Here is a 24,761-nt window from a genome sequence, read left to right as displayed (position 1 = left end):
GATAAATTCTACCTCCAAGACTTACATATATTGACTCTGTATCTTCAGGTTTGCCCAATCAGTGTTACCTTGGTAAACAATTAAAACGCTCATTTTCTAAATTCCTTTCCCCTCATAGATCAAGGTTCTTTGGGTTACAGTACCTAGAATGAACCAGTTACTTTCCTAATCAGACCAAGCACTTGAAAGGACAAGCCAGTACACTGGATTATCCATCCATCAGCCCAGTAAGAAACAGAACTAAGATGTATTAATTTCTACCGTTGGAATTAAAATAATCTTCTGGGCTGTATGGATTTATGCCTAAACTTCATTAGTTACAAAAATAGTTGTACTAGCTGATATTCTGTATCTTTGAACACCCATATAAATTTCCTTTTATAATTGATTCCCAGAGTTCTATTCCTTAACTTGGGCTATATATACATTTTCTTAACTGTGAGCGATTAGTATGTTTAGTAACTTTCTATGTTTTACATAGTTTTACTACCTACAGTACTATAAATATCACAGTATTTTACTGTAAAATTGATGTTTAATAAAAATTTTAAAATATGGAATCTAAAATGTGGAAACTCTGAAAATCCTGTCACTGTTTACATGAGGGTGAATATCCTTTTCACAGATGACAGAATGGATTAAAAAACTCACATGTAAACTATGTGATGTCCCTAAACTACATCAGCCTGTTACATGCTTTTGTCCTGAGTCTTGGACATCATTTCTCTAGATCTGGTTTCATATACCAAAATATATTTAAATAAACTCCTACTGGATATTTCACTTTTATAAAATTTAGCAGCATCCTTGATGTCCTACTCACCTTTTCTACTTGACTTTTAAGTTCCATTTCTATGATTTCTGTATCATAGAAGTCACATCCTATATTTTGATATATATTTGCCAACTTTTCAAAAAGCAATTTTTCAATTCATCGCTAGGAAAAGTATACAAGTCAGTCACTGAATCAATGTATCTGATTAAATGACCAACTTCCAACAAATAGTTTTTTTCCTTTTATTTCAGGCCAGGAAGTAGTAATGGGGTAGAGAACTTGATGAAAGTAATCTACTTTATAAACAGCATCTCTTCTTAACTTTGGAAGTCTTGATCAAAGTTAACACTAAGACCTTTGGAAGACTATGACATCAAAGCCTAGATGGAAATGTGGAGAATAAAAAACCAACAATTGATTCATTTACTAGAAATGTTTGTCCTTTGTCACTGTCATTAATAACTCCGACTTGAAAAAAGAATCAACAGTATGTTTTCTGTACTGCAAGATTAACCATCCATTTTTTAGTAAGTCTATACTGTCACAAGGGCTTCCTTGCAGCTCAGCTGGTACAGAATCCTCCTGCAATGTAGGAGACCTGGATTCAATCCCTGGGTTGGGAAGATCTCCTGGAGAAGGGAAAGGCTACCCATAGTATTCTGGCCTAGAGAATTGCAAAGAGCTGGACATGACTGAGCAACTTTCACTTCATTTCATACTGTCACAAAAAGTAACTGAATTTGTACTGTATAAATCTGACAGAATACTAGACAAACTCCAAGATGGTATCTTAAGATACAACTGGAAGCAAGGCTAGGCAGACAAGAGGAGCTAATCAAAATGGGACAATGTCAAATACTGCACACTGCAGTACTGAGTGGTTTACTTATACTTTTAACTCTTTGTCTCTCTGAACTACTTTTAAGGCCACATTTAATTACCTGTTCTGAATAAAACTTTTTATGAAATTTTGAGTGTGATAGCAATATAATTTATAAAACATTTTTCAATTACTATATGTAACAAATATTGAGCACCTATGAAGTATGGGTTTCCTTTGTGGCTCAGCTGGTAAAGAATCCACCTGCAATGCAGGAGGCCTGGGTTCGATTTCTGGGTTGGGAAGATACCTTGGAGAAGGGAAAGGCTACCTACTCCAGTATCCTGGCCTGGAGAATTCCATGGACTGTATAGTCCACGGGGTCGCAGAGAGTCAGACAAGACTGAGCAACTTTCACATGAAGTATTACTTGGCCATGGTCAGACTATGCAAATTCAGAACAAAGTCTCTGCATTCTGGAGAGACTACTGGGCAACAAGAGTTCTAATGGGCATTACTTTTGACCCATCCATCATACTTTTGTACAAGGCCTGATAAAATCATACTAAGTCTTCTCCTCTGAGTAGTATTGAATAATAAGGTCAAAGTTGAACTGAAGCCCTTACTATACCCCTTATAAGGGATCTCCGTTATGTGGCCTTCTGACTACTGGGACATGTTGAGCTATGGTTAAAATGCTTTTTAATGAAACAAATGATTTTTTTTTCTTTTGAACTTGACAACCAGAAGAATTCACATGACACTTGAGTTTTAAAAAAATCACTTTATAGAACTTTTCTCCTAAGTTGAATCTCTGATGGTCTTACCACCCCTATGACTTTTATAGGATTTATCAGCAACATGGATTCTTTGATGAATTGTTAGATTGGAGCGCCAACTGAAGCTCTTACCACACATCTCACACTTGTAAGGTTTCTCCCCTGTGTGGACTCTCTGATGAGACTGAAGCTGTGAAGACCGACTGAAGACTTTACCACACACGTCACATCTGTAGGGCTTCTCTCCAGTGTGGACACTCTGATGAAGCTGAAGACTTGAGGCCTGACTGAAGTGCTTCCCACACTCCCCACACTTATATGGTTTCTCTCCTGTGTGGACCCTCTGATGCATGTCGAGGTTCAGGCTCCACTTGAAGCCCTTCCCACACTCCTCACATTTGTATGGCTTCTCTCCAGTGTGGACTTTTTGGTGGGCTTGAAGGTGTGAACTCCGGCCAAAGCTCTTGCCACATTCTTCACATTTGAATGGCTTTTCTCCACTGTGGACTCTCTGATGGGCCAGGAGATTTGAGGCCTGCCTGAAGACTTTTCCACACTCCTCACAATTGTACGGTTTCTCTCCAGTGTGGATTCTGCAGTGAATTTTAAGATCTGCTCTACGACTGAATCCCTTCCCACACTCTTCGCATTTGTATGGTTTCTCACCAGTATGGATCAGCTGGTGGATCTGAAGTCGTGAACTCTGACTGAAGCCCTGCCCACACTCTTCACATTTGTAGGGTTTCTCTACGCTATGGGCCTTCTGATGGATTTGAAGATACGAACTCTGACTGAAGCCCTTCCCACACACTTCACATTTATAGGGTTTTTCTCCTGTGTGGACGACCAGATGAACTTGATAATGGGAGTTCCTCCTGAAGTTCTTCCCGCACTCCTCACATTTGTATGGTTTCTCCCCTGTGTGGACTCTCTGATGTGCCTGAAGGTTTGAACTCAGAGTAAAGCCTTTACCACACACATTACATACATATGACTTCTCTCCAGTGTGGATTCCCTGATGGGCCTGAAGACTTGAAGGCCGACTAAAGCCTTTCCCACATTCCTCACATTTGTAGGGTTTTTCTCCTGTGTGGACTCTCTGGTGAATGTACAGATTTGAGCTACAAATGAAGCCCTTCCCACATTCCTCACATTTGTACGGTTTCTCTCCTGTATGGACTCTCTGGTGGGACTGAAGGTGTGAATTCCGACTGAAGCTCTTACCACATGCATCACATATGAATGGTTTCTCCCCAGTGTGGACTCTCTGATGGTCCTGAAGGTGGGAGGCCTGACTGAAGGCTCTGCCACACTCCTCACAACTGTAAGGTTTCTCTCCCGTGTGGACTTTACAATGAACAGTAAGTGCTGACTGACGACTGAAGCCTTTCCCACATTCCTCACATGTGAATGGTTTCTTTATGCTGTGGACTTTCTGATGAGTTTGCAGTTGTGAGCTCTGACGGAATTCCTTTCCACACTCATCACACACACTGCATTTTTCTCCTATGTGAACTCTCCGATGAATATGAAGAACTGAGCTATAACGGAAGCCTTTTCCACACTCACTGCACACGTGAGATGTCTCTTTTGAGTGTAACTGCTGGTGAAGATCAAAGGTAGAAAGGCTGGTGAAGGTTCTTTTACACTGGTAAGGTTTTCGTCCTGTGTGAATCATACTATTCTGATCCAATGTGGAAACCTCCGTGCTGTCTTTTCTATCATCATTGTGGCAGTAAGACTTTTCATTCTTGTGTACTCCTCGATCACCAAGGTGGTATGAAATCCGACCAACACCGTCAACATCCTCTTCACACCGACACAGTTTACTTTGCGTGGAAATTTCCTGGTATCTATTCTGATAATTCTGTGACTCAGTCAAGGAACTTTTTCTCCAAGAATTGAGGGTTCTCAAAGATGCAAACCTTGGATTTCTAGTATCACCAGGATCACCTGCTTTCTCATTTAATATATAGTTCTCATCTTCAGAAATCTGAATAGATAGTCCTGCCCCAACCTGGTGCAGGGAATGACCTTCTTTGTGGAACTGACAACTATTTATCATGGAGTCTTGACATCTGGTTAAGTCATTCGCAATCTGTTGCCAGATTTGCCAGCAGGAAAGCTCTTCATGTAATCCTCTCTCTTGAACGGCCCTCAACTCACTTTGATTGTTTTCTTCTATAACGACAGAGAATTGAGAGATGTGGACAGGTGAAAGCTTTGTTTAAAGAGTCAAGATTTCACACTTAAGACACACCATGAGACTTTAATGAACCCCAGCATGGTTTGACTTATCTTTTTCCCCACAAATAAAGTTCTCAGGTTTATATATTGACAGCAACCAAGAGATGGTCCATTAAACTCCCAAATACTTAGAAGTAATGAAAACCATGTAAAACAAAATGCTATCTGACATACTATTTACAGCATCTTTCAAAAATTACATATCGCTTCTATCACAGTACAGTATCAAGACAGACAAGCATTTTGCTGTGCTCACAGGTTTCACAATGTTTGGCAGTTAAGTTAGTCAGGGCTTACGGAAGGCATGTATGGGTGAACCCCAGTTTGATTTCCAGGATGCTCAATAATTTTGAATTCTAGACTATCTCTGAATCAAGTCAGAGAAGCAAAAGAGCTTTCAGAAGGAAGGTGTCTGAAAGAGGAAAAGCACTGGAAAGTAGAGCGTGCTGAAAAGCTGCACAGGCAGCAGTACACCAAGGGGGTAGTGCCGAGAAGATTCAAGGTGCTAAGAATCAGTGGGGGTGAAAAAAAGCACGAAAACCTATACAATACTCTGGCTTCTTAGTGCAGTAGGCAGCACATCAGTATCATAATCTGAAACCTATACACTGGATCCTTCTGAGGTAGCTATACAGCCTAATATGGCTCCACATCCCCCTAAAGTAGGAATCAACATTTACAGGCTAAGGAAGAATGATCTCTCAGCATCAAAAGGACTTCCCTGGTGGTCCAGTTCCCAATGCAAGGGTTCCAGGTTTGATCCCTGTTTGGGAACTAGATCTCACATGCTGTAACTAAGAGTTTACCTGTTGCAACTTAGAGATGCCACACACCACAGCTAAGACCTGGCACAGCCAAACACATAAATAAAGAAAACAAACTGGCTGCTTATTTTTTTAAAAAAATAACCACAGCATGGAAAAATTCTGGACATAAATACGTTGGCCTTTAACAAGAATGATTTCCAAAGTGAAGAAGGCAGTTTATGAGTGAGGTGGGAATAAATTCCATAGCTTATGATAAGTATTTAGAAAGACTGCTGCTGCTGCTGCTAAGTTGCTTCAGTCATGTCTGACTCTGTGCAACCCCACAGACTGCAGCCCACCAGGCTCCCCCATCCCTGGGATTCTCCAGGCAAGAACACTGGAGTGGGTTGCCATTTCCTTCTCCAATGCAGGAAAGTGAAAAGTGCAAGTGAAGTTGCTCAGTCGTACCCGACTTTGTGACCCCATGGACTGCAGCCTACCAGGCTCCTCCATCCATGGGATTTTCCAGGCAAGAGTACTGGAGTGGGTTGCCACTGTCATCTCCTTAGAAAGACTAGACACTGTCAAAGAATCATCAAAACAGTCAAGGCAAACATGATCTGAAATTCCTTCCAAAGGATATGTACAAACCGCCACACAAACAAAATGTTTGTAGAAGTAACAACCTAAGATCCATTTCTTGTTATTGAGGTGGGCTTGGGAGGAAGGAGATGGGACAGAGCTGGGAAAATCTTTTCAGGGCAAGACTAACTCACCAGTTAGCTATTTTCCGAGACCTTTCCCCCGCAGATATGATGGATAAGGAAATAGAATTTTTTTTTCCTTCTATGAAAAGCTACCTAAGTAGACATAAGAATTCTTCATTCAAAATACAAATTTCTCCCCAAATGAATATGCTTGCTACTAATGGCTAAAGGAAAGTCACAGGAAAAGCATTCACTCAGTTTGGTTATAATTACAGGTTCTATGTGTGTGCCTGCTCAAGTTGATGAGGGTCAACTTGTACAGAAAGGCAAACACCCACATATACACCATAGGACCTGAGAAGTTAGAATTAGGCTGCTGCTGCTGCTAAGTTGCTTCAGTTGTGTCCAACCCTTAGTGACCCCAGGGACTGCAGCCTACCAGGCTCCTCCATCCATGGGAGTTTCCAGGCAAGAATACTGGAGTGGGTTCCCATTTCCTTCTCTGAGAATTAGGCTAGGAATTCGTTGGAAGACACAAAAACATTTCGCAATATCCCTATTCACTCAGATTTGTTCACCAGCCATTGGCTATTTAAGTGGTAGGCAAATTTCTCTATCCATTGACTCATCCATTTATTCAACAAATATTTAGAGTCCTTGTCATGTACCAAGGCTATTCTAAGCACTTAGGCTTGAAAGTTATAAATGGAACAGACCAAATTCCTCTACTCTGGGGACTTCCCTAGTGGTCCAGTGGCTAAGACTCCACACTGCTAATGTAGGTGGCCTGGGTTTGATCTCTAGTCAGGGAACTAGATCTCACATAGGGAATGAAGACTGAAAATCCAGCATGCCTCAACTAAGACTGGCACTGCCAAATAAAGAAATCAATATTAAAAAACAACAGTGACAAATTCCTCCATTCCTGGAATACCCTCCAGGGGAAGAGAGAGAAGTGACCAACAGGTAAACCAAAATGTATGTACATGAGTGAAGATCAGCGCTCAGAGATCACACAAGGCAGGGCAGGGAAAGAAAGAGAGGACTGGATTTTCCATAGGGTGGTCCAAGGACAGCCCTCTCTTCCTCTTGAAGGTGAGTGACCTGAGGTAAGTACATAGGCCTGAAGGATTACAGGTGAAAGAGCATTCCAGGCAGAGAGGACAAGGAGATACATCCTTTGCAGGTCTGAGACAGGAGGGAGGATGGAGATGGAAAAGACAGAGTCAGGAGAAGGAGAGGAGAGGTACTCAGGGAGGTGGTGGGGTCGAAAAGCAGACCATTAGAGGATTCCAGAAGTTGCTTTAAGTGGTTTTCATTCTAAGTAAAACAATCCATAAGAGAATTTTGAACAGACAACTAACACAATCTGATTTAAAGTTACAAAGGATCCCTTCGCCACTTCAAGAATGAACTGTAGGAGGGGAAAGGTGGGAGCAGGTGACCAGTACAGACTATGTAATACCCAGGGAAAGAGATGTCCCACTGGGACCAGGTGAGGGACAGCACAGGGCTGGCGAGAAGCACAATATATGGAGAGTTAACCATGAGAGTGAACAACTGCTCGGTGCTTACCTAAATTTCTATCTGGGTCGCTGAATTCATCATCCAAAGCCTCTTTTTTTTTCTCTCTCTCTCTTCTCTTTCTATATGTTTTGTATCTCTTTTGAAGAATGAGAACATGCAGAGTTGTAAGTTAAAATGAACAGGTCAGAGCTACAGTTTACTGGAAGTTTGAGTTTCCAACTGTATATTTAAGATACTGAAGAGCGAAGTCTGAACAGCAGAGAAGGACAAACTGTAAAATGGTTCTGATTATATTTCCATTATCAAGGCTGAGAGTTTTAAGAGATTTTGCCTTGATTATAGCAATAATAATTTACGTTTCAAAACTAGACACTGAAGGCCCTGTTTTTCAAACTTTGTATCATGACCCACTGAAGAAGTAGCACTTATTTCAAGACTCAGACACGTATGCAGGAACATGCATTACTAAAATGAAGGCTGAAAGACCTCTTTCTGACCAATGTCTATTTTCCTAAAATCTGTTCCCACTGGCTCTCAGACCACTCACGCATCAACCAGGGTTTTCGCTGCAACATGATCTATTCTTCCTAAGAAGCTTTTGATATCTTCTCTAATATTTGATTTCATTAAAAATGGCATGTTAGGCTTGCTAAGTTGGCTTTATAACCCACTAATGGGACTGCCACTAATGGGACATGAGTGAAATCTGAAAAATAACAGACAAGGTACAGCAGGATACTGTTCATTTACTGTTCTTTGACCAAAAAAAGAAAAAGACCTGAAACACACTGTTTAGAAAGACCAGAGATAGCCTTTCATGTCCCACTGGAACTGGAAAAGTCTGGTCTCCAAACTCAGAGAACCATTTCAAGAAGCCCAGAGCCTTGAAACACCAAAGTCACAAGACACTTGCAGAGAAAGGCTGTCCTCACCTACTGAGACCAGGTTCCGGAAGTTCTCCACCATCACATCCTGGTACAGCTTTCTCTGGGCTGAGTCCAGTAACCCCAGCTCCTCCTCTGTGAAGGCCACAGCCACGTCCTTGAAGGTCACTGCCTCCTACAACAAACAATACCAGCTCAATCTTATAGCCAGCGTCCAGTGGAAGAGGGGCAGCACCAGGAAGGAGAGGAGGATGAAAAGAAGTTGCTCTGGCTCCTGTGCAATGTGTAGACTTCTCAGTCCCCTCCTTCCATCCTGCCAACATCACACTGACTTTCCTTAGCCTCACTGCAAGTGCAGCTATGAAGAAGGAAGCCTTGTGTATCTACCTGGTGTTCCCAGTGAACTCAGAAACAAACTCCCTAGAATTCTAACCGCTGCATCCTGAACTAAAAAGCCTTCACTTTTATTTCTGGCCATGCCTTGCAGCTTGTGGGATCTTAAGTTTCCTGACCAGGGACTGAACCCAGGCCATAGCAGTGGAAGTGCAGAGTCTTAACCACTGGACCACCAAGTGAAAGTCACTCAGTTGTGTCTGACTCTTTACGACCCCATGGACTATACAGTCCATGAAATTCTCTAGGCCAGAATGCTGGAGTGGGTAGCCTTTCCCTTCTCCAGGGGATCTTCCCAACCCAGGGACTGAACCCAGGTCTTCTGCACTGCAGGTGGATTCTTTACCAGCTGAGCCATAAAAGGAACTCCCCAAAACACTTCACTTTTTAGTTACAATCATCGATTGTCCCAGCAACATTTACTAATTTACGCCCGGCAGTATATGATGGCACCTGCCTCTCACTGAAGTAGGAACCAGGTGAGGAGGAGGGTCATATGAGGGAATTTACCAAAAGGCCATGCCAGGCCTCAGATGAAACCCCTCTTTCTTTCACTGTTTGTCCTTCTCTTATCTAATGGTATACTCTGACTCCAGAATCTTGGTTTTCTGGATAAGTCTGAATTGGTTCCTCATTTTTCACAACCCTTTTATTTAAAACAAAGATAAAACCAAGTACGTACCTCTTTAGACAATTGTTCTCAGGTGTCAATGCAGTGACAAGTGAAGTACCACCTGACTTTTAAAATTAAGGTCGTGGATTATTTTGATCAAAAGGAAAAAAAAAATACTGGGTTAGCCAAAAAGTTCATTTCAGATTTTCCATACCATCATACAGTAATATCTGAACAAACTTTTTGGCCAACCCAGTACAAGATGGAAAAACAAACAAACCAGTAAATAAAACACACACAGGGTCTGATTCAAGCACAGGAAGACAGAATCTCACTCTTGTCATAAGAAAACTAACAACAGTTATTTTTTCTGTGTGAAGAGGCAGTTTGACCCTGCTGTGCCATATTTGGCTATTTTACCAAAAAACATTCAAGGCACCACTTACAAAATATACCACTTCAATTTTGCATATCTAGTATGTCAAGGGCAAAAAGAGGCAATATTTTTCAGAATATATTTTTTGAGAAAAAAGTTAAATCAGGAACATCATCACTGTAATATTCTTAAAACAGTAAAAGTCCTAAACTAAAGGTCTATGAATAAAGAATAGGTTAAAAATAGGTATGTAAGAAAGCTAAGCCCCAAAGAATTGATGTTTTTGAACTGTTGAAGAAGGCTCTTGAGAGTCCTTTGGACTGCAAGGAGATCCAACCAGTCCATCCTAAAGGAAATCAGTCCTGAATATTCATTGGAAGGATTGACGCTGAAGCTGAAGCTCCAATACTATGGCCACCTGATGTGAAGAACTGACTCATTGGAAAAGACCCTGATGCTGGGAAAGACTGAGGCAGGAGGAGAAGGGGATGACAGAGGATGAGCTGGTTGATGGCATCACCAACTCGATGGACACGAATCTGAGCAAGCTCCAGGTGTTGGTGATGGACAGGGAAGCCTGGTGTCCTGTAGCCCATGGGGTCGCAAAGAGTCAGACACAACTGAGCAACTGAACTGAACTCAAGTTTTTGGGAACATGATAAACCAATTAAAAGTGAATGTTGACAGTGAAAGTGAAGTTGCTCAGTCGTGTCCGACTCTTTGCAACCCCATGGACTGTAGCTTATCAGGCTCCTCTGTCCATGGGATTTTCCAGGCAAGAGTGCTAGAGCGGATTGCTATTTCCTTCTCCAGGGGATCTTCCTGACCCAGGAATCGAACCCAGGTCTCCCATATTGCAGGCAGACGCTTTGCTGTCTGAGCCACCATGGAAGCCAAAAGTGAATGTTGCTGCTGCTGTTGCTAAGTCGCTTCAGCCGTGTCCGACTCTGTGCGACCCCATAGACGGCAGTCCACCAGGCTCCCCTGTCCCTGGGATTCTCCAGGCAAGAACACTGGAGTGGGTTGCCATTGCCTTCTCCAATGCATGAAAGTGAAAAGTGAAAGTGAAGTTGCTCAGTCGTGCCTGACTTCGCAACCCCATGGACTGCAGCCTATCAGGCTCCTCCATCCATGGGATTTTCTAGGCAAGAGTACTGGAGTGGGTTGCCATTGCCTTCTCCGAAAGTGAATGTTCAGTTCAGTTCAGTTCAGTCGCTCCGTCGTGTCTGACTCTTTGCGACCCCATGAATCGCAGCACGCTGTCCATCACCAACTCCCAGAGTTCACTCAGACTCACGTCCTTCGAGTCAGTGATGCCATCCAGCCATCTCATCCTCTGTCGTCCCCTTCTCCTCCTGCCCCAATCCCTCCCAGCATCAGAGTCTTTTCCAATGAGTCAACTCTTCGCATGAGGTGGCCAAAGTACTGGAGTTTCAGCTTCAGCATCATTCCCTCCAAAAAAATCCCAGGGCTGATCTCCTTGCAGTCCAAGGGACTCTCAAGCGTCTTCTCCAACACCACAGTTCAAAAGCATCAGTTCTTTGGCGCTCAAGTTTCTTCACACTCCAACTCTCACATCCATACATGACCACTGGAAAAACCACAGCCTTGACTAGACAGACCTTTGTTGGCAAAGTAATGTCTCTGCTTTTGAATATGCTATCTAGGTTGGTCCTAACTTTCCTTCCAAGGAGTAAGCGTCTTTTAATTTCATGGCTGCAGTCACCATCTGCAGTGATTTTGGAGCCCCCAAAAATAAAGTCTGACACTGTATCCACTGTTTCCCCATCTATTTCCCATGAAATCATGGGACCAGATGCCATGATCTTCGTTTTCTGAATGTGGAGCTTTAAGCCAACTTTTTCACTCTCCACTTTCACTTTCATCAAGAGGCTTTTTAGTTCCTCTTCACTTTCTGCCATAAGGGCAGAAACATAAGTGAATGTTAGGTAGCAGTAAATGAGAGAAGTTTTTAAACTGTATCTATGTTATAAATGAACTTCCCTGTAGCTCATATGGTAAAGAAGCTGCCTGCAACGCAGGAGCCCGGGGTTCAATTCCTGATTTGGGAAGATCCTCTGGCAAAAGGAATGGCTACCTACTCCAGTATTCTTGCCCGGAGAATCCATGGACAGAGGGGCCTGGCAGGCTACAGTCCATGGGGTCACCAAGAATCAGACATGACTGAGCGACTAATATAACTACTACTATGTTTTAAATACAAATACACAGCTATGAATACATATGATGAAGAGATTACAGAAATATAAAAGCAGCTAATTTGTAAGCTGGAAAATATTAAAGTGGAAGATGTTCTTCGTGTCCCTTAATTTTTCTTTTACTTGTGAAATGAAAAATGATGAAATAAAACCAAAATTAAAACCAAAACTAATTACATAAGACAGGAATTTTTTAAAAAGCACACATGGCTCACGAAGGTCCTCACAGGCTTAGACTCTCCTTGGAAAAGAAAAACCCACAGGGAACTACAGTCAGTATTTTGTTATTACAAAATATTTCCCTGTAAGAGAAAAGAATCTGAATATATACATAGATACGCACATATATATAACTGAATCATTTTGCTGTACCTGAAACTAACACAACATTGTAAATCAACTATGAAAGTGAAAGTGAAAGTCACTCAGTCGTGTCCGACTCTTTGGACTATACAGTCCATGGAATTCTCTAGGCCAGAATAGTGGAGTGGGTAGCCTTTCCCTTCTCCAGGGGATCTTCCCAACCCAGGGATCAAACCCAGGTTTCCCACATTGCAGGTGGATTCTTTACCAGCTGAGCCACAAGGGAAGCCCAAGAATACTGGAGTGGGTAGCCCATCCCTTCTCCAGCGGATCTTCCAGACCCAGGAATTGAACCAGGGTCTCCTGCATTGCAGGTGGATTCTTTACCAACTGAGCTATAACTGAAGTATAGGGAAGCTATACTTCAGTTAAAAACAAAGAAAGTATCAGGAAAGCTATACTTCAATTAAAAACAAAGAAAAATCCATGTAAAATCTCTGAGTATAAAAGTGGTATTTTTAACAGCAAAAGAGATAAGCTCTACTCACCATGAACATGTTCATCTTCTCTCTCCTTCCAGGGAAGTACAGAGTCCTAGAAGACAGAGGGGGAAAAGAGAAAGTCAATGAAAACTGGTTTACAAAAACATGACTTACCCAGGTGGGGCTCACTGTGAATCAGCAAGGCACTCAGTCCTCCAAGTGGCTGCAGCCGAGTGGGCTTGAGAGGGATCCTGCACGGATACCAGATGTCTCCAAGACCCCTCTCACTAGCTGTTCAGGGAGCAACATGCCCACGTACACACTGGCCCCATCAGTGTGCTGTGGCTTCCACAGTGGTTGTTCTTATTCCAAGGTGTAATCAGAGACCATGTGAGTAAGAGCAGGCTTTGGAGTCAACACGCATGGGCTGAAATCCGGGCTATACCACTCATTAGTAGTGTCATCTTCTGCAAATTATTAACATTTCTCCGCCTCAATTTTGTCATCAGCAAGTAGGGGAGAACAGGGGTATCCACCTCATGAGGCTGGTGTCAGGCAGAAAGCTCTGAGAACCCCGTCAGGATTTCTGATTTCTCAGCAACTATGGTAAAGCAGATGATACTGTACAATTTGAAATGATCCTTATAGATGTGATTTCTAACAACAGAACACTGTCAAATACAGGCAGGTCCCAGGCTGTTGTCCCGAAATGGAAGTTTTTAGAGTTCTGCAAATCTCTGCCTGTATTCCTCATAATTTTGTTACAACATTAATATTTAACCTGAAATAGGCAACTTTTTATAAAAGATATAAAAATACACTGTTTCTTTTTAAGCAGGAAGTACCCTTTTGACAATTATGCATAGATGTAAAGAGAACTAATAAAAGCCTGGATTCTGCAACAATAATAAAAAACACCTTGACCGTCCATACCGAAAAATTCCATACAGGAATTATACATAAAGAAATGTTTAAGAAATAAATGGATGAGAAGAGAGAGCTCCTCCCCATTGTAGAACACAAACTAGTAACCGTAGAATGAAAGAGAAAATCATCAACGGGTGGTAACATTTGGAAAAGTTTAGTGGGGAGTAAGACAGAAACATTGTTTCAAAATATTAATTGCAAAAAGGACAACAGTTACTTTGCAGACACCTTAACCAAGCACACAAAGCTGAAATCACCAGCTGGAACACACCCACAAACTGACATTTGCTTGGTATGATGCCTTAGAGGGCTGCCTCACCACTTCTGGGGCATCACTGTTAATAATGGGTAACCTGAATCCAATTATGAACAAATATCAGATAAACCAGGGCATCCCCGGTCGCTCAGTGGTAAAGAATCCACCTGCCAGTGCAGGAGATGAGTTTGGTCCCTGGTCCAGGAAGACCCCACATGCTATGAAGCAACTAAACCCATGTGTCCCAACTGCGGAGCCTGTCTGTGCTCTAGAGCCCGTGAGCCGCAACTCCTGAGCCCTCGAGCTGCAACGACCGAAGCCCACGTGGCCTAGAGCCTATGCTCCACAACGAGAAGCCACTGCAAGGAGAAGCCCATGTACAACTAGAGAAACGCCCGTGCAGCAACGAAGACCCAGCACAGCCAAGAATGAATAAATAAATAAATTTATTTAAAAAATGATCATGTATAACCTGAACCTAATTATGAACAAAGGTCAGAGAAACCAAAAAAGAGGGCCCTCCCACAACATAATTTATCAATACTCTTCAAAAATATCAAAAGCCAAAAAGTCTGAGGAATCATTCTGGGCTAAGGAAGACTAATGAAACAAAAGCTAAGTGCAATGTATATAACTGGACTCCTTGAAAAAGAAAAGTGGCTCGCCAAGACTTTATTGGAACCAACAAGGACCGACTGTATAGCATAGGGAAATTATACTCGACATTTTGTAGTAACCTGTAAGGGAAAAGAATCTGAAAAATAAATGAATCACTGTGCTGTGAAATAAACATATTATAGATCAACTAGATTTCAATTTTAAACAAGATCTTAAAGAAAAGGCTAATAAAAAATGTAAATATGGGCTGTGCATTAGATAGTAGTGTGTTACCAATGTCATTAACCTCTTTTTGATCAACTGGCTCTGCAAACGAATAAATAAACAAGCATGATAAAGCCGTGAAAAACCATACTGCACTGAGAACTAGCAACAGAAACGGCTCGAACTTGCTGTTTTCAACTGATCAACAAGAACGGTGTTGAAATGAGAAAAAGACAAGCTGCTCCTTAACACAGACAAAAATAACCAAAGAAGCGGGACTTCCCTGGTAGTCCAGGGGTTGAGAATCCACCTTCCAATTTAGGGGATGTGGGCTGGACCCCTGGTCGGGGAACTAAGAGCCCACATGCTGTGGAGCCACTAAGCCTATTTGTGGAAACTAAGACCTGATGCAGCCACAAGTAAATAATATTAAAAAAACAAACAAACAAAAAACTGTCCTCTCAGCAAACAGAAGTGATGGACCACTTCATTAATAGTGACTCCAGTCCCATTTTGTTTCTTTCATCCACTAGATGCAAATCATTATGATACTCAGTAGTCAAATTGCATCTCCTTCTTGACACCATCCAATCCAGAACAAACCCTCACTGCCTAAAGCTCTCCCCAACTCAGTTAACACAAACCGAAACCGTAGAAGCAGCCATACCGCACGGCCTCCTTACCGGGACACCAGTGCTGCACAGGCGTCCTTGCTGCAGTAAGCTCAAACAAACCGAGCTCTTTGATTACAGGTATGTTCCTGGTGGCTGCTGCCTGGCGGTCACAAATGAGCAACTGAGCAAAACAGAAATAATTGGTGACTCCACATAAAGAGTATATGAGAATTCCTTATACTATTTTTGCAACTTTTCTGTTTGAAATTATTTTTATATTACTAATATTTTAATGAAAATAAAGTTATAGAAAACATATAACAGCATATCAACTATACTCCAATAAATATTTTACTAAATAAAACTTAAAAAGAGAAGCTAAGAAACAGTCATAGTAATAACAATAGTAATAATAGTAGTGGTTCATTGATGATGTCTATGGCAAAAATATCTAGTACAAATTAACAATAACTACCAGTTGATCTTCCCACTTTAGGCTCAAGTACTCTAGTTTACGAGGCTTTCCAGGTGGCTCAGTGGTAAAGAATCCACCTACCAAGCAGGAGACTCGGGTTTAATCCCTGGGTGAGAAAGATCCCCTAGAGAAGGAAAAGGCAACCCATTCCAGTACTCCTGCCTGGAAAATCTCATGCACAGAGCTGCCTGGTGGGCTACAGTTCATGGGGTCCCAGAGAGTCAGACATAATTTAGCAACTAAACAGCAGCAACAGGACTCTAGCTTAAAAGATAGCAATGAATCTATCCCCAAAAGCCTGGAAGGGATATATCTTCACATCTAATACCCTTCCATTTTGACTCTACACTTGCTAGCTACCTTTTGCTCAAGTCAGGATTTTTTGCAAGGATTCCTGACAAGTGATAATCATTAGTGGGGTAATAAAATCCTCCGACTAAGTAAAGCTCTGCTTTATCCAGCTCAGCTTTATCTGCTACATCCAGCAATTTCCTCGGCCTCAGTTTCCAGACAAGATCCTTTCCTGAGCTTCTCATATTTTCACATGCAGGGGAGTTACTACAGGATCTTGTTGGAATGCAGACTTCTAGGCCCCCTATGCAGAAATTCTAAATAAGAAGGTCCTGAATGGGGCTCAAGGCTGGGCCTTCCCACCCAAGTGATGCCAATGCTGCTGGTCTGTGGACCACAATTTGAGTAGCAAGGCAGTGTAACCTCAGTCTCAAAGAAAACAGACTCCACTAAACAGACACATAAACAAAGAGTAACCAGACAAAAAGGCACTAAAACATTAACAGCTGTTATCTTTACATCCTAAACTTATGGGTAATTAAAATTTTTCTTTACATCTGCATTTACCATAATGACTGTTACTTCTGTAATATAAATATTATTTGAAATAAAATAAATGACCCAGTTGAGAAAACTATCTTAAAATTGATAGACTAGGGAATTCCCTGGTGGTCCCTGGTTAGGACTCGGTACTTTCACTGCCATGGGCCCTGGTTCAATCCCTAGTCAGGGAACTAAGATCCAGCAAGCTGTGTGGCGAGGCCAAAGAAACCACACACAAAAAACCACAACGAACAAAGAAAAAAACTTCATAGAATAACCTAAACCTTGCTCTCAAGGTCCCCACATTTAAGTCCCAACCTACTTTCGTGAGGAAACTCTAGTCAGTTCCCTATGCTCAACAAGAATATATCAAAGAGATTAGCAAATTAAGGTGTTGGACTCAGCCTGCCTGGGGTTACAACCGCAGCTCTGCTTCTTACTATTCAGGTGAGGATGGGCCAACAGGGTTGTGTTCCCTGGCTCCATCTCCTTCTCTCTAAAGCAGAGAAAACAGCAGTACCGATGCACAGAGCCAGTGTGATGGAAACGTGTTCATCAGCCTAAAGCTTTTGGAATGGAACTTAAGTGACCAAGGCATAGTTACAATCATTACTCATGCCCATACGTTCTACAGTTTATGCATCTTAAACAGAAGAATGCCAAGTTCTACTCCGCTGGGTCTCTGTTGCCTCTTCCTTCGTGTAGTGCTTTTTGAGAAGTCAAGGCTGGGGAAGGAAAGGAGGTTGTGAAATCCCAGGATTGTGTTTGCATCCCCTATATTTCACACCCTCTTGTACCAGCTAGAAGAAACCCTCCCTTTTCTAAACAAGTCGGGAGTCCAGGATAATTCGGCTTCCTGGGCTCTCAGAATCTCACTGTGAGAATCCAGGTGCTTCTGAATTACAGTAGCATTATTAACAATTATGCGTCAGGCAATTGTTGACCTTTTGCTATCTCTTTTTTCTCCAAATACTGTATTAAGAAACCATTGCTTTTATTTCTCTTTTACGGAACAGCAACGGAGGCACAAAAGGGTTAAGCAACTCAGCCAGTGTGACAGTATGAAGCCAGAGTTACCTTCATAAGTGGGAGGTCAGGTTAGAAGTGCAGAAAGCCGGGGAGACCCTCAAATCCCGAGAAGCACGACCTGAGCCCGCCCCATCCCGGGATGCTACCAAACGCCCAGCCCAGGGACACGAACATCATCACCCTTGGCCGTCAGACCTCTGCTTCTAGCCGCTGCTTCGCTTTCTCTCCAAATGAAAGGTCAGGAGATGCTGGCCCCAAGCGCATTTCGGGGGAGTTTGAATGGATCGTGAAAAGCTGACCTGAAACACCATCATCAAGCGAAAGATGGCTGCTACCTCGTCCTCCTGGGGCCGAAGGGCCTACGACTACCCGGAGCTCCTGGACTACACTTCCCAGAATTCCGCGGGGAAGACAGTCGCAGTCCAGCCTTACTATAGCTGCAGTAGACGAGCCTACACGGAGCTTTGGACTACACATTCCAGAATGCAAAGGGAGTGCGTGTGGGCCCTCCACACTACCGCTCTCTTGGACTACACTTCCCGCGAAGGTCAGAGCGGAAAACCGTCAAAGCCTCGCCCCCTGATGAGGAAGTGGCTAGTTCCCCTAGTTTTCACTTCCCTTAACCCCTAAGGTCTCAGGCAAATGTCTTGCTAGTCTACCGCGTCAGCCTTAGAACAGGGTTGCAAGCTTAGAAGCACTTTGGACATGTCCAAGGGCCTAAGTGACATAAATGCATTACCAGCCACAGAGGCTTCCTGGTAAACCCCAGAGTTTTACTGTTGAAATAAGAGAAGGAAGCTGGGCTTTCTTTGGAATGGGCTATAGTCAAAAGTCAAAATACCTCAATACCTGAAATGTGACCAAACATGCTTTGTCCTTACTGGTTCCACACCGAGGGTCCTCTGTTGTAATTCTGTGTCCCTCCTCACGCACATCTTTTCAACAGTAAAAGTGAAAGTCGCTCAATCCTGTCCGACTCTTTGCGACCCCATGGACTATACAGTCCGAGGAATTCTCCAGGCCAGAATACTGGAGTGGGTAGCCTTTCCCTTCTCTGGGGGATCTTCCCAACCCAGGTTTCCCACATTGCATTTTGTGGAATTTTGTGGGTTCTTTACCAGCTGAGCCACACATGTAAAGAATCTGCCGGCAGTGCAGGAGATGGGGTCAATACCTGGGTGGGAAAATCCCCTGGAAGAGGGCATGGCAACACACTCCAGTATTCTTGCCTGGAGAATTTCATGGACAGAGGAGCCTGTCAGGATACAGTCCACAGGGTCGCAGAATCAGATTCCACTAAATGTATATCTACTTCGTTTCCAGCTACTGAATTTGCCCTCTCCATGTTATGTATTTAAAGTACAGCATAAAGATTCAATGGTTGAAACATCAATTTATCTGTATATGCAAAACAATCAGATTTTTTTTTTTAATTTTGAAATTGGCTTCTGGGATCCTATCGTAATTTTTGATCTTTATATGCCTTATGACAATAGAGAACAATCATATTATGAGGTGTTAACTACAAGGGATATTTAGTAGTAATTTTTTCAAATTCTATTGTAATTTCTTGCTTTGGTAGTACTAGTCAATGAAAAAACCATAACATGAAATTATAAAATGAAAAAAATACCACAAAATGCTCCTAACTAAGGAAAACCACTATGGAAGAGTATCCCTTTACACACGATCTTATGCATGTCTACATACAGATGTGTGCATGAACACACATACATGCACACACATACATGCACACACACACAGATTCGATTATAATCTGAAGGTTACAATCTGTGACCTCTCAAAGCCCATATTGTGTATCTCTTGCCATTATATTTGCCATAATTTTAATGGCTTCAGATTAATATACAAATATAGCAAAACTCAAATTCCTACAGCTGTACACTTATTTCCATTAAAAAAATTCAGTGACATCATTGATATGATGCTTATCTTTTTCGTATCTTAACCTCATAGTCAAAAGCATTCAATTATATGAATTTGAGATCAAAGAGATATATAACCTATATACTGATAAGTACTCCTTTCCCAAAACCATGCTTTACTGCTAACCAGCAGGTCAAAGGACATAAATGTCAATCTTGCCTCAATAATACATTTAATAATTTTATCAAATTCCTACAAGTTTCCTGGGTATTTTCTTCATGGATGTGTGTGAAGAATATGGCATAGCCTCTACCTGAGAAGTTTTGACAGAAGAAATGCTACAGTTCTTAGTAAACAAACATTTCAAAGTCTGGATAAAAATGCAGGGAATTAGAAATCAGTAAGTTCAAGGTCGACCAACAAAATTTTTTCTAGTGACAATTTTTGTGACATTTTCAAAATGTTACAGTAAATCCCACCTTAACATTGAGTGACTCACAAAAAAATCAATTGTAAAGTATGCAGTTACCTATTGTTGCAAAGTTAGTAACATTTTCAGTTTGTACTGTCAGGAAAAAAAATCACAAAACAGTTCAATTTTATATTAGACACCATCCTTGGAAAGCTAGACAGGGCCTCAGAAAATAACCCTACTTGAGAACAGAGGCTGTGGGAGGCAAGGAGCCAGCTGCAATAGGCTCATATCATATTAATACTGCAGATTACAATATCAAGCGGTTTTCTATACTTCAACAAATGATCACTTTCTGAATTAAATTTACTTGGTAGGTTTCCTCCCCTGAAACAATTTTCATATAGTGTACATTTCCCCCTTTTGGTTTATTTAACATACATGAGCTGAGCACACCTACAAGCAAGAGTCGATGTTAAGGTTGTGTAGATTCAGCATCCAAGTCCCCGCCCTCATGGAGCTCACATTCTCCTGGACATCAGTTTTGACAAGCCCATCCTTACACTTTCATTAAGGCAAGACCAAACTCTTCCTCTCTAAGTGCTATCTCCCTAAGTGGTATCTGACGAATGTCAAAGTTCTGAATGCAATCCTTACTGCACCAGTCAGAGGAGGTTTCTGCTGTGGTCTGGTGAACACTGGGATATGTTCAGCTACTGCTTCAACACGCAATACCTTCCCTCCTATGAGACCTGACACTTGCAAGAATTCAGGGTTGCACATGAGTTTTTTGAAATAATCATTTTGTGGAACTTCTTTCCTTTGACAGTTCCCTGATGTTCTTACCACTCTCATCACTTTCATGTATCTCCAGTATGAAGTTTGTGATGACTTACAAGATTGGAGCGCCAACTGAAGCTCTTACCACACATCTCACACTTGTAAGGTTTCTCCCCTGTGTGGACTCGCCTGTGATACTGAAGCTGTGAAGACCGACTGAAGACTTTACCACACACGTCACATCTGTAGGGCTTCTCTCCAGTGTGGACACTCTGATGAAGCTGAAGACTTGAGGCCTGACTGAAGTGCTTCCCACACTCCCCACACTTATATGGTTTCTCTCCTGTGTGGACCCTCTGATGCATGTCGAGGTTCAGGCTCCACTTGAAGCCCTTCCCACACTCCTCACATTTGTATGGCTTCTCTCCAGTGTGGACTTTTTGGTGGGCTTGAAGGTGTGAACTCCGACTGAAGCTCTTGCCACACTTTTCACATTTGAATGGCTTTTCTCCACTGTGGACTCTCTGATGGGTCAGAAGATGAGAGGCCTGACTAAAGACTTTTCCACACTCCTCACAATTGTATGGTTTCTCTCCAGTGTGGATTCTGCAGTGAATTTTAAGATCTGCTCTACGACTGAATCCCTTCCCACACTCTTCGCATTTGTATGGCTTCTCACCAGTATGGATCAGCTGGTGGATCTGAAGTCGTGAACTCTGATTGAAGCCCTGCCCACACTCCTCGCACTTGTAGGGTTTCTCTATGCTGTGGGCCTTCTGATGGATTTTAAGATACGAACTCTGACGAAAGCCTTTCCCACATACCTCACATTTATAGGGTTTCTCTCCTGTGTGGACGACCAGATGAACTTGATAATGGATTTTCATCCTGAAGGTCTTCCCACACTCATCGCATCTGTATGGTTTCTCTCCTGTGTGGACTCCCTGATGGGCTTGAAAACTTGAACTGTAAATGAAGCCCTTACCACACACTTTACATACATATGGTTTCTCTCCGGTGTGAATTCTTCGATGGGCCTGAAATTGTGACGGTTGAATGAAGCATTTACCGCACTCCTCACATTTATAAGGTTTCTCTCCTGTGTGGACCCTCTGGTGGATATGCAGATTTGAGCTACAAGTGAAACACTTCCCACACTCCTCACATTTGTATGGTTTCTCTCCAGTGTGGACCATACAATGACTGTTAAGTGCTGATCTGCGGCGGAAGTTCTTACCACATATATCACATTTGAACGGTTTCTCCCCAGTGTGGATTCTCTGATGTTCCTGAAGATGTGAAGCATGAATGAAAGCCCTTCCACATTTGTCACAATTGTAAGGTTTCTCTCCCGTGTGTAATTTACAATGAACAGTAAGTGTTGATCTACGACTGAAGCCTTTCCCACACTGCTCACATCTGAATGGCTTCTCTACAGTGTGGACTTTCTGATGAATTTGCAACTGTGAACTCTGGCTGAATTCCTTGCCACACTCATCACACTTATAGCGTTTCTCTCCCGAGTGAACTCTCTGATGAATGCGAAGTGCTGAGCTGTAACAGAAGCTTTTTCCACACTCACAACATGTATGAGACTTCTCTCCGGAGTGAATTTGTTGATGAAGATCAAAGTTGGAGAGATCACCAAAAGATTTTGTACATTCATTACACTGAGAAGGTGTCTGGCCTGTGTGAATTACAGATAGTCCTGCCCCATTCTGGCTAGGGGAGTCACGTTGTTGGCGGAATTCAGAACGTTTTATCCTGGAGTCTTGCCACCTGGTTAAGTCACTTGCAATGTGTTTCCAGATCTGCCAGCAGGAAAGCTCTTCATGTGGTCCTACTTCTGAAATAGTCTCCATCTCACTTTGGATCTTTTCTTCTGCAAAGACACAAAATTCAGAGATGTGGACAACTGAAGGTTCTGTTCACTGTTTTCAAGATTTCACATTTGGGAGAGAGTATGAGACGTGAATGAATCCAGAGAATGTTCAGTTTATCTCTTCCTTTGTGTGTCATGTGCTCTGGTTTGCATGCCAACGGAAACCACATGGTGGTCCAGGTCGCTCCTACCCACCACCACTAAGCGTAGCAAAACCCACTGGTGTGAGCTTCCTCCATGAGGTGCGAGTTAGATGTCAAAAATTTAACTTGAAAAATTGATAATTAGATTCAAACTGTTCACCTATAGACACTTTCTATTGGATTCAAAGGCAGTGTAGAATCTAGATAGTAAACTTTATAGTTAGTAAATGATGCAGACAAAAAAGTTATATAGATAATAAAATATGAATCACTAGAACTTTAAGGGAATGCAATAACTTTTTTTTGTAAACAAAACTTGGAAGCAACTAAGATGCCCTTCAGCAGGTGAATGTATAAATAAAAAGTATGGTACTTCCACACAATGGAATATTATTCAGTGCTAACAAGAGATGTACTACCAAGCCAGGAAAAGATGTGGAGGAAATGTAAATACGTATTTCTAAGTTTCTAAATAGAAGCCAATCTGACAAGCATACATACTGTATAATTCTAACTATACGACATTCTGGAAAATCCAGTGCAGCCAAATAAAATAAAGTAAATAAAAATAAATATTTAAAAAGAAAAAAGAACCAGTATCATCATCAACAGGAAAGGGGTCATCACATGAAATACCTATGAAAGTGATACATATAAATCTCCAACACCTGAAATGCAGGTTTTGGTTATGACAAAGCATGCATTTCTTACCATGGTTCATGTTTTACAAAAAAAAAAAAAAAACACCTCAACAACTGAGTCTAACTTCTTGAGTTACTTTGCTGCACAGCAGAAATTAGCACAACACTGTAAATCAACTATTCTTCAATTTAAATTAAAGAAAAAAAGGAAAGAAAATAGAAAGGAACTGGGAAAATTAACTAAATTTTAAAAACTAAAAGGAAGAAAAAAAAGAAAGTAATCAGATAGGCAATCATCAAAAGACAAAAAATGCTCTGCAGCCTCCTTCCTTCACTCTGGTTTTTACATGACCTATAATTATCCCCTTCACACTGAGAGAAATACGCTCTCCTGTCCCATCCATCAAACCTACACAGAGTCAACAAATATTTACAGATGCCTGCCACATACTGGGCTGCTCCGGGTACTCAAGACAGACAAAACTCCACACTCCTGGTGATCACACTCCAATGCAGAGAAAGGGGTGATAAACAAGCAAAGTCTGTGAGATCCAGTAAGATGCAAAATGAGGAGAGAAAAGGGAGGATAGAATTTTACACAGGGTGGTCAGAGAGGGCCTCTCTCATGATGTTGGAACTGAGCGGAGACCTGAAGGCAGAAAGGGAGGGAGCTGGAAGACCAGAGGTAGAAGAGTAGGTCTGGCGGAGTTAAGGGCTCATAGGTGGAAGTATCTGCTGTGATCACAGTAACTGTCCCCCAAAGAACTCACATCCTGGTTTTCGGAGCCTAGACTATGTCAGATTATGTGGCAAAGGGGAATTAAGATTGCAGACAGGATTGAGGCTGCCGATTAGCTGACCTTAAAATGTAAGTCCATCCTCTACTTTGGGGTGGAGTGGGAGGCTCAATGCAATCAAAAGTCTCCTACGAAGCAGAAGTGTGATGCAGGAAAAAACCAGAAGAGGGACACGTGACAAGGGAGGACGGGACAGAGAGAAGCGATGTCGCTAGCTGTGAAGCTTGAGGAAGGTGGCCACGAGCCACCGGAAAGGCAAAGACACAGATTCTCCCCCAGAACCTCCAAAGTGAAACCACACCACACCTCTGACCTCTGGAAGTGTAAGATGTTCAACATGTGTTGTGTTAAGCTATGGTGTTTGCAGTGATTTTTTCAGGCAGCTGCAGGT

The 24,761-nt window shown here is 42.1% G+C and overlaps 2 protein-coding genes across 18 annotated transcripts in view; both read right to left on the bottom strand.

Moving 5' to 3' along the window:
• ZNF227 (zinc finger protein 227) overlaps nucleotides 1-12,972 on the bottom strand; it is a 28,553-nt gene extending 15,581 nt beyond the window's left edge. The window contains exon 1 of one of the 2 annotated variants that reach the window (XM_069551007.1): nucleotides 12,938-12,972. The gene's annotated coding sequence lies outside the window, so the exon portion shown is untranslated. Of the gene's footprint in view, nucleotides 1-8,533; nucleotides 8,623-12,937 lie in introns of those variants that run through there. The other variant, XM_069551004.1, reaches the window with a different exon arrangement.
• Nucleotides 2,365-24,761, bottom strand: part of LOC138418969 (zinc finger protein 234) — a 29,792-nt gene continuing 7,395 nt past the window's right edge. For 10 of the 16 annotated variants that reach the window (XM_069551015.1, XM_069551021.1, XM_069551020.1 and 7 more), the window contains one exon: nucleotides 19,931-22,789. In XM_069551015.1, coding sequence (XP_069407116.1) covers nucleotides 20,988-22,789 — 1,802 coding nt within the window. In that variant the 3' untranslated portion in view covers nucleotides 19,931-20,987. Of the gene's footprint in view, nucleotides 4,556-8,533; nucleotides 8,661-12,937; nucleotides 12,984-15,578; nucleotides 15,586-18,000; nucleotides 19,279-19,930; nucleotides 22,790-24,761 lie in introns of those variants that run through there. The other 6 variants (XM_069551011.1, XM_069551010.1, XM_069551025.1 and 3 more) reach the window with 6 other exon arrangements.

The sequence above is a fragment of the Ovis canadensis genome, chromosome 14 (genome assembly GCF_042477335.2).
Source record: "Ovis canadensis isolate MfBH-ARS-UI-01 breed Bighorn chromosome 14, ARS-UI_OviCan_v2, whole genome shotgun sequence".
NCBI lineage: Eukaryota > Metazoa > Chordata > Mammalia > Artiodactyla > Bovidae > Ovis > Ovis canadensis.
This window is presented reverse-complemented; position numbering and strand designations above follow the sequence as displayed.